The 17,378-nt window shown below is 49.5% G+C and overlaps 1 protein-coding gene across 2 annotated transcripts in view; it reads left to right on the top strand.

The window, feature by feature from the left end:
- Positions 1 to 18: 18 nt before the first annotated feature.
- LOC120958692 (protein Gawky-like) overlaps positions 19 to 17,378 on the top strand; it is a 35,828-nt gene continuing 18,468 nt past the window's right edge. Inside the window, exons 1-8 of one of the 2 annotated variants that reach the window (XM_040381655.2) lie at positions 19 to 1,202; positions 9,773 to 10,084; positions 10,172 to 14,944; positions 15,021 to 15,407; positions 15,469 to 16,112; positions 16,176 to 16,317; positions 16,392 to 16,931; positions 16,996 to 17,347. In XM_040381655.2, coding sequence (XP_040237589.2) covers positions 12,113 to 14,944; positions 15,021 to 15,407; positions 15,469 to 16,112; positions 16,176 to 16,317; positions 16,392 to 16,931; positions 16,996 to 17,347 — 4,897 coding nt within the window. In that variant the 5' untranslated portion in view covers positions 19 to 1,202; positions 9,773 to 10,084; positions 10,172 to 12,112. Of the gene's footprint in view, positions 1,203 to 7,854; positions 9,369 to 9,772; positions 10,085 to 10,171; positions 14,945 to 15,020; positions 15,408 to 15,468; positions 16,113 to 16,175; positions 16,318 to 16,391; positions 16,932 to 16,995; positions 17,348 to 17,378 lie in introns of those variants that run through there. The other variant, XM_040381656.2, reaches the window with a different exon arrangement.

Genomic DNA, 17,378 nt, shown 5'->3' with positions numbered 1-17,378 from the left:
TACAACTCCAGTGTGCAACTCCCCCCCAAAGCCGACGGAGAATGTAACGGTATGCGTAGGGCTGGGGCGCAACTCTCCAAGTGTGTGTGTGTGAGCTGGTGGTTCGGATTGATGATTGGCGTTCAGTTTTCGTCAATTCCCATCCAAGGAGAAGGAAAGGAAAAAAAGGTCATCGTGCACCAAATCGCGCTGCGAAGCACCATAGTGAGGCTGCTGGCTCCACACGAGAAAGCTCGCGACGGCTCAGCTCCGTGCTGTGGTGAATGGTGGCCGTGTTGAGATAAATGTCTCTGCCTGGATGTGTGAGAAAGCAAAGAAGCAACGAGGGAGCAAAGGTGGAACCCGTGAAGCGGTGTGTGTTGTGCGCGTACGTTTGCTGACGACTACCTGTGCCAATAATTGTAATACTAGTAGCAAAACGGAAAACATTCGAGTGTGTTAAAGTTTCACGCTGTACGTGCGCGCGGGGCCCCCCATTTTTTCTTTCGAGACAAGTGTCTGTGGCGACGTGTACAAAAAAGTTCGCGAGCCGCCCTCTTGCTCCCCACTGAGGAGGTGAAGCTGATTTGCTGTTGGGTGCAGAGAATCGGGCTCCATTCTCCATTCCTTCGCATTCCAAATAACAAAAAGGGGGTGTGAAATGCAGTGCAGTGCGGGTGTATGAAATTAGGCAGTGCGTGCGAGGAAAGGTGGTTGACACCTTGACAAAACGACGATTCGGTGAAAAGTTTGCTAAAGGCGCAGCAGAGGTGTACTACGATTACATTTCCCCAATCGAAACATACCCACTCACATACACACACTCACATATATAAACACACATCCACAAACGCTCGCATCTGGCAAGCCCCTCCCCCCTCCTCGACACATACACCTCAGTTTGGGAGACCCCGTTATCCGTGATGTCCCTGCCGTGTTGTAGCAAAGCTGCAGTTTCCCCGGGCTCCATCACCGTGCTCTAGTCACCGCCGAAAAAAAGAAGAAGAAAACAACAGGAAAAACGTTCCAGCGGGGGATCGTGTCATCGAAGCATCATCCCCAGGCCAATTTAATAATCATTCGGTGGAGAGAGAGAGAGAGAGAGAGAGAGAGAACGCGAGGAAGAGAGGGAGAGAACGTGAAAGGGAGAAAAAAACAACACAACATACATACAACTAACCCCAAACTACACAAATCAGCGCAATGCAGCAACAGTGTGATAAGTAAGTGTTTGGTATTTGTGGGCAAGGGAGAGTGATGGAATGTCACTGGGGGGGAGGGTAACAGTAGCTAGATCCTCTGGGGGGTGATTTTAGTAGGCGACGTATGACCAAATTTCGACCTTGGTTTCGATTGAAATGCTCTTTGTATGTATGTGTGTGAGTGTGTGTGTGAGTGGGTGAGTGTGTAAGTGTGCGTTTTTCTTGCCAGCACTGTGTTGTGCCGTGATTACTGTTGCGTGCAGAATGAACATGTTTAGAAAAGGGGTTGAAAAAATGGGTTGCCGTGAGAAGGGAGGGAGGGTGGTTGGGTGAGGGAATGATGGAAAAGAAAGCTCTTTTGCGTTACTGCTGCACGCCAGACCCCTCCCCCTCCCCCGGCCCAAAGAATTCATTATCTTTTTGTTGAACCGATCGTTTTTTATCTAAAGTTTGTCTGCCCTCAAGCCTGGAAGCCATTATATGAAGCTAAAGATAAAATAGCAAAGGAAGAGAACAAGAGAGAACGATGAAGGTAGAGAAGGAGATAGAGAGACGGTACTATATTAGTATGAATGGAAATTGTTTACTATTTGTGTTGTTTGTTTCAGCGTTATGTGTTATTTTGCTTGATCTAACAATTCGAGTTGGTGAGATAAATTCAAAGCCATATTTGTGTTATTATTTACTTAAAATCTCGGTATTAAACATTAGCGATATATTACAGTATTAGCTGTTAGCGTCCGAGGACGGCCTGGCGGTCTATAGGATGGATGCGCCGGCTCCTACAAGACTGGACAGGTTCGCATTCTCATTTGGAGCGTCCCGTCGTGGCAAGAATAAAAGTATTCATATACATACTCTTCGTGTCATAAAGAGTAGGATTTATTGAGTTACTTTCCAACATGGAGAGCGGTCGTTTACCGCTCACGAGAACTTTTTCAAAAGCTGTCACCTGGAATCCAATGATTTTCTAACATGAAAAAAGGATATAAAAATCATTCGCCGCGAGATCCTGACCACTACAATGTTTACCTTTCGTTTTACGAGCTTGCAGACCAACATGGGGATGTAATTTCCTTGACATTACACAATAACTAATTAGAGACAGAGTGGAGTTTACCTTAGAGACCGTAGTAAATATGCCGTTGTTCACCGTTTTGTTCCGTTTTCAATGGGTTCATTTGTACAAAGTGCAATTATAATGCAGACATAACTTTGCTCCGTTGACAATGCACAATCTTACTGCAGCAACTGCACGTTACACTGCACCCGCGGGCTTCCTATGTGTTGGGAAGGTTTATGTGCATCGGAGCTTTTGAAACGCTTTGCGCTGCTCCTTGTGTGTGTGTAGCAAGGGTTTTTTTTTTGTTTTGTTTTAATGGAGCATTGGCCAATCGCTGGGATATGTGCCATTTTCCATCGTTGGTTTTTATGACGATATCAATAAGGCGAAACGTTTTATGATGTTGCGATCGTTGTTAAATGGTTTACGATCTGCACTAGCACGATTAGGACGTGATGAAGGTAAACATGCTAAGCTTGTTGTTGAAACAATCAAACACATAAAACGGAACAAGATGAATCGGGTCGGCTTGTGGTCGTTTTTAAACCCTCACGTATATTTCAAATAAGCTTACTAGGCTAGTAGTCATTTGTGGCAGAGTGTGTTATCTTTGTAGAACATGTGGAACGGATCGGAACGTCGGAAGGTCAGTATCTTTTTGTGTTCTGCTTTATTATCGCTCAATATGCAAATGATATTTCACACTTCTGCAAATTTAATGTTGCATTGCGATAGCGGCACCGTATCATACATGCCTGATTGGATGAAGCACCCGATGATGCGTTTGTCCTTGACTTTGAGCGATACCATCACAGTCTCATGCTACTGTACACACCAAATCAAACCAATTAGTGTCGAGAGTAATTGCCATTTCGTTACAAACCCAATTACCTTCCAAATGTCTGCCAATCATATTCGATATTGCCTTCGTTTCTCTGCGCACTGCACCAAGCGTCCTCGGAACGACATCCGGTAGGCAGGAGGTAGTGAGGGGAGTGATGGACAAAAAAAACATCAAAATGACAAAACTGGATCTATAATAGTTGCATTCATGCAGATGCCTATGTTCACAACCGCTGGCACACAGTGGGACGGAATGAAAGGGGTCGATTTTTTACTACACACAGCCGAGCCGAGCAGCTGCTGCAGAGAAATTCTGGGCTACGGGGGTATACACATAGTTGCAGTGACGTCAGCAAGGCGAGATAGAACTGACGACTCTGTGGTCGTCGCTGTGTGTTGCGGAATGTGTGCATTTACAAGAGATGTAACGAGAGAGAGCGAAAGAGATGGCGAGTCCTTGCTGGAGACGAATCTTCCAACGCTTGTCCTCCCCACATTACATCGAAAATCTGGCCTTCGTTTGCAGCTTGTTTCGGCCCCCAGGTTCGCCTACTACTACACTTACTGGCTGGTAGTAACCATGGGTGACAGAAAGAGAGGCCCGCAGGATGAACGGGACAGAACCAGGCGAAGGATAATCGTAATCGTAGGCATGCGCAGTAACCTTTCACATTTCTGCACGTTACTGCTGCTGCTGGTGGTGAATTTCTCGTACACACACACACACTCTCTCTCTCTCTCTGTGTCCTTCTGTGTTTTGGCAGGAAAAAGAAAGAACAACGCGACAGGATTTGTTAGATCTCGAGCTGCGCAAAGGAGCAAACAAGACAGAAGTACGCAACGTAAATCCAGAAACACGCAATGTGAGGGTCGCACGAGTGTGTGTGTGTGTGTGTGTGTGCACGCTTTTCTATATTTAGTATCCCCTGTGCCTGTGGCGTCCAGGACGACGGATTCAAGTTCGTGCTGGTGCATACGATTTCCTGAAGAACGGTGGCCACTTTTGCAGAATACCAATCGCCAGCAGAGAGGTGACACACCCGTGCAGAACGGGGAAAGGCAGGGAGGCGCTGCCTTTGAAAATTTGCACACAAATATTGGATAAATGTCAAAGTGCGCGGGACATACGGTTCAATAGGATCAGGTGCAGTGTAATTGAAGGTTGGCAGGCAGAAAGGCTCGACTTTGGTGCAAATGTCCTTCGAACTGAGAGATGCGGCGAGAAAGCGTACGAGCAAGAGAGCGATAGAGAAAAAAGTTAAGTTGTTTACTGAGGTGAAGAGTGTGAAAAAAGCTAGCGTTGGTATCCTTCTCATTCAAGATCGGTAAGGATTCTGATTCAGTGTGAAACGTGAATTGTTGTGCTCCCGGAATGGAGTGCTTGGATCCACTTTTAAAGCTCACGACAGAATTCCAGTTGAGATTCCACATTCCAATAGGAATTCACTGTCCTGTTGGTATCACGTACTCTGCTGCTCTGCAGGTTTGTGTGAGCGTTTGATTGATATCACCATCATCGCCCCTGTCCGTTATGAAATGTGGTCGTGCATGTCGTGTGCTGGTCGTGCTGACCTTGAATTACTAAAACCGTATCATTAGGCCAGAGGCTAATCGCACTTGTTACTCGCACAGACACGCACATTGGTTTTTGTGCATGTTCGTCGGTGGGCGGGAGAGCATGTGGTTTTGATTTGCAAATGGTGCTACCAAGCGACCAACGGATGTTCCATATTATATCGGAGAGAATTGCCCAGGTCGTTGTGTCGTTTCTACCGAGCATACAATGTTCGCTATACAATGTAGAATAGAGGGTGGTCGGTTTTTCTCCTTTATAAGTGGCATTTGCATCCCAAAATCGTATAAAATGCACCACCACACAGTAGTGCAATAAAATGATAAATCTTTAAAGTCATGTTCTAAGTATAACACACACACACACACACACACACACACACACACACACACACACACACACACACATATATAAATGCGTAACCTGACACCGGCGCAGCGAAATTAGCAAACGACCAACACGCAATAGTGCACAGCAACATTCATTCCGGCAGGTGTGTTTTGTGCAGCGAGTAGCGAGTCGTGGCCGGTACTACTAGGAGGGCCCTTCGACGGTGAAATGAGCTCAACGGGAGGAGGGATGATTAACATGCGCAACAACTGGAAATCGCGCTACCATGACAGGCAAAGTTAACATCTTACCCTTCTGGTGGTTACGCGTGGTTGTGTGTATAAGTGAGTGGTGCTATTTTAAGGCAAAAATGTAAAAAAACCTACTGCAAAGCATTCACCACAACAATTTGCTTACTTTTGCGCGATCTACACCGAAACACAGTTGGGAATAGTTCAGCAGCGTCTACGGCAATGGTCCTACTGTAAGCTGTAAGACAAATAGCATTTGATTGCAATCCTTCTAAGGTGTGAGGAATTAGTCGAACAAAAGATGGCTCTGTCTTGGAGGAAAAAAAGAAAAACACCCCGATTTGTAAACCAATAGAAACGCTTTGCTTTTACGGCTAAACCAACATCATAACGCACCAGAGAATGGGTCAACATTTGTTCAATTTAGAAACAACTGCTCACGGGGGCCAAAGCTTTCAGGTGGTGCGGCCCTTTTCTTAGCGAATTCTGCTGCTGCTGCTTCTTTTTCTGTCCCTCCGTTTGTGCCTAAGTCGCGATCTGTTGTTCCGGTTGGCAGACCACCAGCCGCGTGGTGTGTGTGTGTGTGTGGTGAGCTATGAGCGCTTTCCGCTTTGCTACCACGGCTCTACTACACGTGATGATGATGATGATGATGATTATGATGATCGCATCTCCCTCTCGCCGAAAGACGGACCGGGAAAGCACCGGGGCATGTCGGATGCGTGCGACGGCGTTGCCTGGGTTTTGTGCGATTTCATCTGACTCTCAGTTCGGTAGAAACTGCTCGCGTTTTAATTAAAAGTGTAATGAAAAGCTACAATTCGAAAATTGTTTTTTATTGGAAAGAACAAAAAAAAGAGATAATTGAGGGGCCTGAAGGGAAGTGTGGGTCTATTACATTTAGATATTGTTCTTAGACTAAAGCGCAGGGCGTCAGACGAAAAGCGAATGCATTTGCTTGATATATGCAGCTTTAATATGAGCTTTACGGAGCTTTGTTTGTATTAAAATCAAACAGCAAAACAGGTCTTTGAAATATCGCCTAATATTCATGACCAATCCAAAATTCGATTATTTCACATCTATTTTCGGGTAGTGAACAGTGTGTCGGCGCTTTAAAAACAAAGGCGCTCTTACGCAATTCCAACATGTGCGCCGGTCGGCCATACTATTATTATTATTATTATTAGAGAGGGAAGTGGGGGATGAGGGAGGAGGGTTAGGGTGGTGGTGGTTAATGTTGGATATTATAGCCACACCACACATCATGTCTCAGCTAGCTCGATGACGGGTTTTCTCAAGTTCTCTTTTTCTCTGTCTGTCTCTCTCTCTTTATCTCTCTCTCTCTCACTATCTCTCTCTCTCTCTCTCTCTCTATCTCTCTCTCTCTCTCTCTCTCATTCCCCTCACTGTCCTCTCTATCTCTCTAGTTCGATCTATTGCGAGGTTCAACTACCCCATCAGCATGCTTTTCCGAGGAACGCGAATCACATGCCTCCTCCCCAACCCCCAGTTCTCTCTCGCGTTGGCCTCATTCAAAAAAGTGGTGGTACGGAATGCAGTACACGACTTTGCGGCTTTCCTTTGCGCGTTTGTGTGTTCGTCTGTCTGTGTGTGTGTGTGTTAGAGCACGATTGTTTGTATTTGCGATCGCGATCTTTGCGGTAGGGTTTCTATTACGTGTGAGCTTTCGAGCGCCCCTAAAGCTTTGCGGCGCAAAAATGGGACGCAGGAATCAAATCGTGATGAATCGGCTGGTGACAGCATAATGGAGGCAAGCAAGCAGCTGTAATCTTTTCTGTAACATCTATTTCGGGAAATATGATATAATATTATCGTACTGTACTGGAGCGTTTTGAAACGCTTTTTCAAAGCAGAAATAAAATTGATTTAAGCAAACATGCGTTCATGCGTTTTGCTGGTCTCTTGTTATTGGCAACGGGAACGACGCCTTGCTGCACCTTTTTGATGAATAGAGCGAAAGGCTGCGCGGTGCTGACATCAAACGATCAATAGATCAATGATCGCCGGCGTCCCTGAGTTGAAATCTATTGCGACCGTTAAACACAGCGGTTAAAGTTGTGCTACGAACCGCGCAACAACGTTGGTGAAGGTTCGCAACAGAACACGCTAGTCGTGTCAAATTCGAATGAGATTTGTTGTATGTGAGTGTGTGTGTATTTGGCTCTTAAAGACCCTGTGCCTCTTCTTAAAGTTAAACTCCCCCACCTGGACACTGCGACCGGTTCCCGGGCAATGCACTGTGTGGCACAGTGTGTACAACCTTGCTTTCGCCCAGCTTTCAGGGCGAGTGGGGTGGTGCAGGAGGCGGCGGGTGGGTGGGTTTACTGCGCTTATGCCATTTGATGTCTGACGCGCAGAACGCGCGGCGGGCCGCGCGGCGCACGCGGATTTGCGTAGAAGAGCGCGCGCGCACAGTGTGGAGAGGGGAACCGGGGCAAGGCTTTGCGTAATAGTTTATTGAACCGAAACCGTTTGTTTTTACTGCCCTTTTGCTTTGTGTGTTGTTTGGTGTTGTTGGAATGGTGGGTTGGGGGTGGGTGGGGAAGTGGGTTAGGGGGTGGTGGTAGCTTAGAAAGAGTTTGTGTTGAACACACACACAGAGAGGTTGGAGCGTTAAAAAAACCGGCAAAACTAACCCGTTTGGTTGTTCATTACAGCCACACTTACAGTTTTCCACCACCATTTTTCGGTGGCTGTTACGTGTGCTGTGAATGGGCAAAAAAAAAGCAGCAGCAGTATGTGTGTGTTTTGATTTGTAATGGCATTTTGTGTGTGTTGTGTTTGTTGTGTTCGATTTTATTTAAGTCGCAGTTTTATTGCAGCTCAACGGCAACTCACTCACCGCGTTAGGGGAACCGAGCGGGGCTTTTGCGTATTAGAAGGCACTTAAAATGGAGTTGAATGGGGTTTGATGGATGGTATTACTTTTTTGTTTCTTCTTAAAAATAGGACAATGTGTGTTCTTGCTTGAGTATGAATGATATTGAACACGTGCATGTAGTTTGAACATTATTCCACATTTAAGTAATCGTCACACATCACATCAAAAGCTGTCTGGATATTTAATGTTTGCATATACTGCGCAATAAGGTACTTCAGTAATTAACAAAAAACAAACGCTCCATAAAAAGCGAACGTTAAAGATCACCTGCGGCTGCTTAACACCTTAAAAGGCCACGAAAATGGATGAACCTCGGTCGTGTTTACAGCTGGCGAGGAGAGATGTGCGCTGCTTTCGATCGTAGATTTCTTCTGACCTTAAACTAACCGCTGCCGCTGCATCATCGTCAGCAGAGAACGGAGCGGATGATGTAAAAAAAACCCCTCCAAATGGGGACGACGGACGACCGGGGTTGGTGGAAGAATAAATTGCGTCTTGCCATGCTAATATTTGGTTGGCATTAAAATTCGTATAAATATTAATGGATCGCGTGCAGACTGGAGAAGAAGACGCAATTCTTTTGCTATCTGTGTGTGTGTGGGAGCTGGGTGGAGGTTGAGTTTGTTTTGATTTTTGGCACCACGATTCGCTGAGGTTTTCTTGTGTGTGTGTGTGTGTGTTAGTGAAGAAGCTTAACATTCTCAGAAGCAATATAAAAGCTTTCAAGTGCTCGAAGGGGATAGGTAGACATGTTGGGTAGGGAATGGGGCGGGTCGTCCATGCTGTTTATGTATTGCAGCATCGCGACCGGGTAACGGTATCATCATCTGTCTGCCATCATCATTCTCTTCCCATCTCACAATACCCACGCCGCATTTGACGGCGTTGATTTTGTGTATCATAATTTCGACCGGAGCAATGAATTGTGCTGTGTAATTGGCCTTCAACCGGTGGCATGATTCTGATGGGAGAGAAGAAAGTTTGGTGCGACTGCGGGCAGACGGCAGAAGGAAGAGAAATGTGCAGAGAGGGGCGCAACGCAACGTGGTGATGAATTAATAAAAGCCAACGGCATCGGAAGAAATTCTGTACTGCTGCTGCGTCAGTCCCGAACGATCCCCTCGGTCCCACGGTCACCGAGTTAAAGCGAGTAAATGCTCATTCACAGCCGCCGTAGGGGAAGAAGGGTTCAAAAAAGAAGCTGGAAGACACGGGGCAGAAGGTACACGAACGGTTTTGGGGCGATGTTGGGGTTACTATGGGAAGATGGAATTAATTTGTGACTTTAAATAGGCTCATTCATTAGCGTTTCAATGGGAGGTAAATTATCAAGCTTTGATGGCGAAAGGAGCGAGAGATGTAGCATGTTCGAAGAAGAGCAGCTTGGTGATGAAATTAGTGATAAACCTTTCTTTCGCTGGGGGAGATAAGCTTCTAGATGGAGCAGAAAGTGTAAATGAGAAGAGTCGTTAGTGTAATCGATAACTGTGTATCATGCCCGGCCTGTCAATGGGAAGTACACGATCGTTGAGAATCTGAGAATTGGAACGCAAATTGAGCTTGAATAGCAATGAGTTTTGAGGATTTTTTAAATCACCATCATTCTATTTTCTTTTCCCGTTTCAGGTGCTAAAACAAATACAATATAAACACACCACCGACGAACGAATCAGCAAACGAACGGACCCGGATGTCGTTCGGTATGAATGATCTGCATATATACTACTGAAGAACATTTCTGCGGCTCCAGGCATTTACTGCTATCTGCCCTCCAGAGATTGATCAACATTTCATCATAAAACATTAAGGCAAAGCGAAAATCTGTGATATTTCCCACTGCTGGGATCATCCTCTCCTTTGGGCACGAGCGTGTGCGTGTGTGTCTCTGTGGGACCGACGCACGGTGTGCCTACGGGCATTAAAACTCCGTCCTAAGAGGTAAGGCACATGGCTCGAGTTGCCACACCGAGTGCAACTGAACCAAGTCTAACGCATTGCTCTTGCTTGCTCGCTTTACCATTCCAGGGTGCAAAAGGTGCTTCATCTCCCTGCCAACAAAACTTAAGTTTAGATTTGAATTTGCGTTGTACGTGAGAGCGCCCCTGAGATCGAAAAGCTGGTGGTACGATCGTGAGAGCAAGACGTGCCGGTGTGACGTACCTGCCACCTATCATGTGAGCGCGCATTAAAACGGGATAGCGCGTCGTTTGACAGGATCTGGCATCCTTCATTGTGTATCCGTGTTTCCGGTGACGACAAGCAGGATGCAAGGAAACACCAAAACAGATAATAATTACACTACACATGAACCATCGCAAGTACAATAATAAACAACTGAACAATTTGTAGAAAACCATTTCTGTGCAAACAGGCATAAAAAGTGGGGAAGGAGGAGTTTTGACAAACGGAGGCTAAGCAAGGGCAAAAGTGAAACGTATTCCTTGCACAAAAATTCTTCCATTTGGAAATTGATTGAATGTGGATAGGGTGGAAACATCTTAGCCCATGCAAGCCCTACTCAGCATTACAATCAATCAGTGTGTGTGTAAGCGGTCGTAGTGTTTTAGTGTAAAGTGAACTGATTCTTACAGTTGTGCGAATGCGGACGTACGTTGGACGAGATCCTCGCATTTTAGAACTCTCATAACTGATCAGGTCGCTTGTCGTGTGTGCGTGCGTGTGTGTGTGTATCCAGTGTATTTGAGCAATATTAGGCGGTGAAACCTATGGTTTATTTACTGAGTGGTGGATGCATGCATGCGTTAGGAGAGAAAAAGAAACTCAGCTTTAACGAAAAATTCGTGTTTCAAGCCATCGGTTAATAATGCGTGTGTTAGTGGATAAGCGTAGAAAGTGAACCATTCCTAGAATGGTTGGCAAAAGTGTGCGGCATTGCGATATGTGAAACAAAACAAAACAAACAGAAACATTGTAGCGCTAAACTGAATCAATCTTTCTGCTCCACCGACAAAGAGAACAAGACTGTCCTCTCTCTAGCATAAGCGCTCATATGTTAGCATGTTCTCGTGAGGTGATTTATGGTAGCAAGTCAAACAAAAGTATAACGTCCTAGACATATCCATATCTCCCGACTGCTGAAGGTGGAGTTTGAGAGCAGTTTTGCGGGGGGGTACGACATCGATTCTCCCAGTGTATGTTTGCGGAAAGCTGCGTGCTTTTTTAAAAACATTCCCAACTCGTAACAGTATTTCACGCAAACACGGGATATTAATAAGCACAAAGCAGGAGGGCACTGTACACTGTGACAGTTTACGGGTTTAGATCGACTACCGCCGAGGTGCACAAACTGCAGTCGAGTGCAAGATTGGAGAGAGCGAGGATTGCAAGCGGTTGCTCGGAAAGGATAACTATTCGAGCAACACCTGGACCAAGTGGGGCGGCACCAACATTCGAGGAAGTCTGAAGTGATAGCTTTTTATGTTCGAACACATTAGTCAAAAGTAGAGGAAAGCATCGCTCGGTGCTGTTAAAACAACGAGCATACTAAATAATCTCACAGTTTCCGTCAGCTGATCAGCAGCGCAGAGGCTAAACATTCGGCATTGGAGTTAATTTATCGACACAAGGTGACAAGATTTTAGCGTGATTGCCGGAGCTAACGAATACGCCATACGTACACGTTCCCGGCCTGAAAGACGAAGAGAGAACAACGCTGGCCGTTCATTCATAGCTCACATTACGCCGTTACTTTCGTGAGATGTGATTTTCTTGATTACCTGACTAACCGTTAACGTGTTAGCAATAATTTTAAAAGTATTTGTACGACAAGCGAAGGAGTGACGTTAAGGGCAGAGCCATCGACTCCTTTTCGTAATCCAATCAAAGCGAAACTATCAAAAAAGGGCCATACACCAGCGAGAAATTGGTTCTTCATTTGGACAATTTGACGAACAATTTACACGAAGCACAAAGTCGAAACACGAGACGCTGCACGAGACGAAAATAATGTTCGATACTGACCAAACGATAGAACGTAAGCAAACTCTGGAATCATCATTTGTTACACAGCATGAGAGCGTGCGAGTGAACCATTCTTCTTACCATCACAACATGTCAACAAAGCAACAGCAGCTACGACACAGTCTTTACACACCATTTGACGAATTGCTGCGTTTAACAGAGCGAATGAGAATGCTCGAGTCTCAAGGAAGCAGCCGGATTGGGTCCGGTCGGCTCTGCGGTGGTGGAGAGAGCTCCCTGAACGGAGGTGCCTGGGGCTCGCCGCCGGGTGCAGGGTCTAACGCCGTCGGGGGCGGTGTTTCTGGCTGGAGTGCGACAGCGGTCGGTAGCTCGCAGCAGGCCGCCCAGCAACAGTCGTGGAACAGTGGACAGGCGGGAATGCCGCCACCTGTTGGTCCGCCGGGCAGTGGTCCGAGACAGGAGCTGCTGGGAAAGTCGGGCGTTGGCAACAGTGGCCCACCAATGGTTGTCGGCAGCAATGCAGGAAGCGGACAGAGCGGTACGGGTGGCTGGAATCAAGTGGTAAATCCCAACAAGCAGTCCACCTCACAAGCTATGGGCCAGCAGCAGCAACAGCAGCAGCAACAGCAACAGCAACAAGGTGCAAATCAGCAGAACTCTGGACCAAACTCTAATCAATCTCAGTCCAGCGGCGGAAATCAGGCCGCCGGAGGTAATCAAGGTGGAGCTGCTGGCGGAAGTGGCGTAGGAGGTGCTGCAGCTGCTATGGCTGCAGGTAATGGAGGCGCAGGTGGTGCCGCGGTTAGCGGTATGGCGGCCACACCATCCGCCAAGCTGGAACATCTGAATTCGATGCGCGAGGCGCTGTTCGCGCAAGATGGCTGGGGCTGTCAGCACGTCAACCAGGACACGCAGTGGGATGTGCCGATTTCACCCGAACCGAGTACCAAACCCGATCCCTCCCTGAAGGCTACGGTCAACAATGGGACGGAGCTGTGGGAGACCAACTTGCGCAACGGTGGCCAGCCGCCGGTACAGGCGCCGTCACAGAAAACACCTTGGGGCCCGCAAAGCCACCACGGTGGCACTTGGGGCGTGGATGATGAGAGCAGCGGTGAGGCAAGCAACGTATGGACCGGTGCGCCCGGGGCTCCGGGAGGGGCCAGCATGGTGGCCGGTGCACTGGCCGGAACAGCTGGAGGTCCGCCACCAGTGGGCGGTAATCCTGGCGCGTTAGTTGCCGGACAGGTGGGACCAGTGGGCAGCGGTAGCGGTGGAATGTGGCAGGCGGGCGGTGGAGGTCTGCCCGGGGCCGGTGGCGGAATTGCTCCCCCCAAGAAGGACAATGATTGGGGCAGTGGAACGGGAGGTATTGGAGCGACCGGAGGTGGCGGAAGCGGCGGTTGGGGAGAGCCTCGAGGAAATGTCGGAGGTGGAGGTGCGGTTGGTGGAGCTGGTGCTCCGAATACGGGCGTTCCGCCTCACCTGGCATCGCAGCTAGAAGTATTACCAAACGTTGACATTCGAAGCATGCGTCCGCCAGGGGCTGGCGGGATCGATCAAAGCCGCGAATTCCGTGGCGATCCGCGTGGCATCTCTGGTCGGCTGAGCGGATCTACGACGGGCATGCTGGACCATTATCCGATGGGCAAGATGCCTCCACCGGGCGCCATGTCCTCGGGCGCGTCAGCAATCGGTGCCGGCGGTAACAACCAGTGGCCTCTTGGTGGTGGAGGTGGTGGTGGTGGTGGCGGCGTCGGCGGAGCAGCCAATGGAGGCCCAGTGGGTGGGGGTGTTCCATCTAGTATGCCTCCCACGAAGTCGGTGTCCGGTGGATGGGACGATAACTCTCCGCCGGCTGTACGCCGCAACCCGAACATTGACGATGGCACTGCATTGTGGGCCTCTGGCGGACCAGGCAGTGGTGTTGGTGGTGGTGGTGTTGGTACCGGCCGAGCCACAGGCACTGTATCCGATGGTCAAATGGTCGGCAGAAATGGTCGCAACGGTCCGTTGGGAGGAATGAGCTCCGGTCCGATTGGTGGCGGTCCTTCAGGTGGCCCGGGTGGCCTGGGAGGCGGTCCACGAATGGTCGGCTCCGGACCGGCCGGCAATGCGATGAAAGCGGACAGCAGCAACATGTGGATGACGGGACATGGAGCGGGAGTGGGAGGCTCACGAAACGGTTCCTGGGATGATCCCACCATCGGTGGCACTGGAGGCAACAACTGGGACGATAAGCCAACCGGCGGATCAAGCGGCCCGCTCGGCGGTGGTGCCTCGTGGATGGATGGACCGGGTACGGCAGCACCCGGTGCTGGCCTTCCTGGCGCTGGCAATCAATCGTGGAACGCAAACAAAAAGCCACTCGGTGGAGGCGGCGGCGGTGGAGCCGTGTGGCCCGATTCATCGTCCGGCGCCGATCTGATCGGAAATGACTGGGGCGTAGGGGGAGGCAAGATGACGAACAAACCCCCACACGGACCGCTCGAGATCATCCGCAGCAGCAAGCAGTACCGCATTCTGTGCGAGATGGGCTACAAGAAGGAAGATGTGGAGTATGCACTGCGGGCCGCTAACATGGCGCTGGAGGAAGCGGTCGATTTGCTGCAGCGCAATGGCTCGCTGCCAAATGTAACCGGTATGGGCAATGCTGCCGGCGGAGGAGACTGGAGAAGAGACGATGCACACGCTCAGCTGGGCGGCGGTGGCACTGGTGGCAGCAACGTTGGAGGGGGTAGTGGAGTCTTTGAACCACCGTTCGGTAATCGTTACTTGGGAAGCGGTGGCGGCGGTGCAGGAGGAGGAGCTGGCAATGGTGGCGGTGGCAGCGGACATTCTTTACATTTCCAGCAGGTAAGTTTTACTGTTACAGCTTACTGTCAGGCCTAAAATGTGGGTAACGTGTGTGGTTTGTGTTTGATTGTTGCAGGGTAATCAGAATGGTATGCCCGGCAGCGGTGCTGGAGGCATGGGAGGAGCTGGAGGAAATCCCAACCTGTCTGGATTGCATGGTTTGTCGTCCAAGTCGCTTGGCAGCTATTTGAATCAGGCTCCTCCACCGATGACTGGCATCGGCGGACAGGGCGGCTCCATGGCTCCGTTCAATCAAGGCGGAGGAGCGGGTGGTAATCCGGTCGGCGGTGGTGGTGGTGGCGCCGGTGGACAGAACGCAGTCCAGCCCAATACGCAACTGCGCTCGCTCGTGCAGCAGATTCAGATGGCCGTGCAGACTGGATACCTGAACCCGCAGATCCTGAATCAGCCGCTGGCTCCACAAACTTTCCTGTTGTTGAATCAGCTGTTGAGCAGCATTAAGGTAACTTGGAGAAGAGTCGTATATTACAGGGTGGTTCATTACTGGTGCTTCTCGATTACAGCAACTGCAAGTAACCCAGGGCAACCTGCAGCGTGGCGGCGCCGGCACGAACAACCAGATAGCCATGATTTCCAAGATCAAGCAGCAGATAGCTAGTCTGCAGAATCAAATCGCCACCCAGCAGACGCTGTACGTAAAGCAGCAGCAGCAGCAGCAGCAACAGCAGCAACAGCAGCATCCGCATCAACAACAGCACCAGCAACATCAGCAGCAGCATCAGCAACAGCAACAGCAGCAACAACAGCATCAGCAGCACCAACATCAGCAGTCCCATCATCAGCATTCGTCCGTCGGCAATCCATCGTCCCATCTTGGCGGAGGACATCTCGGTGGAAACTTCCATCGCAACGATCCCAACGATCTGAGCGCACTGCAGAACAGTCTGTCAGAAATGACGCTCGGCAAAGAGCACAACGGTCCGTACCTTTCTGGCCCACCGGGCAGCGGTGGCGGCGCCAGCGGAATGGGTGGTGGAGCCGGTCCCACTAGCCAGCAGTCGCGACTGAACCAATGGAAGCTCCCGTCAATGATGGATAAGGACAACAGTCATGATTTAACTGATTTTTCGCGTGCGCCAGGATCGACAGCGAAATCGGTTGGGCTCGGTGGCAATAGCGGCGTGCTCGGTGGAATACAAACCGATGGGTAAGTAAGGATGGGCCGCTTTGTTTTGCTTCATATGTAATTCTTTCTAATGCTTGACTGCAGCACATGGTCATCGGGTCGCGCCGGTATGACAGACGGTTGGCCAGATAATGCATCCACCGATATTAGTGGTAAGGATTGGCCATCCACTCAGGACTCGTTCTCTGACTTGGTCCCGGAATTCGAACCAGGAAAACCGTGGAAGGTAAGAAGGGGGAGAGTAGTGATGCCGCAAGAACGTTGTATTCTTACTCACTCTCTTCGATTGTCTTTTACCAGGGCACTCAAATGAAAATAGAAGAAGATCCGACTATCACTCCGGGTAGTATTGCCCGCAGCCCGATAGCAGCGATTTCCGTTGGGTCCGCAAAGGATTCGGAACTGTTTGCGACCAGCAGCAAACCATCGCCGACGGACTCGATCAGTCTTTCCTCGTCGACCTGGAGCTTCAATGCGAGCAGCAGCAATTATTCATCCGCGACAGGGTCTGGCGGTATGGGTAAGCTCGGCGGACCGTCTAAGAACACCTGGTCCGATAGTGGTGTCACTGGAGCAGCAGCTGACGTGTGGGGAGCCGGCCTTGGTACTGGTTCCGGAGGGCCAACTGGCAACAGTGCATCGAAAACACCGCGTGGACCTCCGCCCGGGCTGTCATCGGGAAAAGTGTCTGGCAGTGGCGGTGTTGGTGGGGGCCCGGGCAGCAACGGATGGATGCCAAGAACCAGCCATGGCCAGGGAGGAAATTGGTCGGCAGGTGGTGGTGGAGCATCCGGCTCCTGGTACTCGACCTGGTTGCTGCTGAAGAACCTTACCGCTCAGGTAGTTCAAGCCAGAGTGGGGATTTCAGGGGGAGAGATTAAAAACGTTTGCTTTTCATTTTCAGATTGATGGTTCAACGCTGCGAACACTTTGCATGCAGCATGGCCCGCTGCAAAACTTCCATCTGTATCTAAACCATGGCATTGCGCTGTGCAAATATTTGACCCGCGAGGAAGCAAACAAAGCTCAGCTAGCTTTGAACAACTGTGTACTGGGCAACACAACCATCTGTGCCGAATCGCCCACAGACAGCGAGGTACAGACGATCTTGCAGCATTTGGGATTGCCGGGACAGAATGGAGGTGGTAGCGCTAGTGGCGGAGGCCAAAGCGCGAGTGCTGGATCGGGCGGCATTGGAAACTCGAGCATGGCTCAGTCGTGGCGCTCTAACGGTCCTATCACAGGACGTGTCACTGGTATGTGATACTTGAAATGTAAAAGGAATAT

Source organism: Anopheles coluzzii, chromosome 3 (genome assembly GCF_943734685.1).
Source record: "Anopheles coluzzii chromosome 3, AcolN3, whole genome shotgun sequence".
Taxonomy (NCBI): Eukaryota; Metazoa; Arthropoda; class Insecta; order Diptera; family Culicidae; genus Anopheles; species Anopheles coluzzii.
The sequence above is the reverse complement of the archived record's forward strand: the minus strand, read 5'-3'. Positions and strand labels throughout refer to the sequence as shown.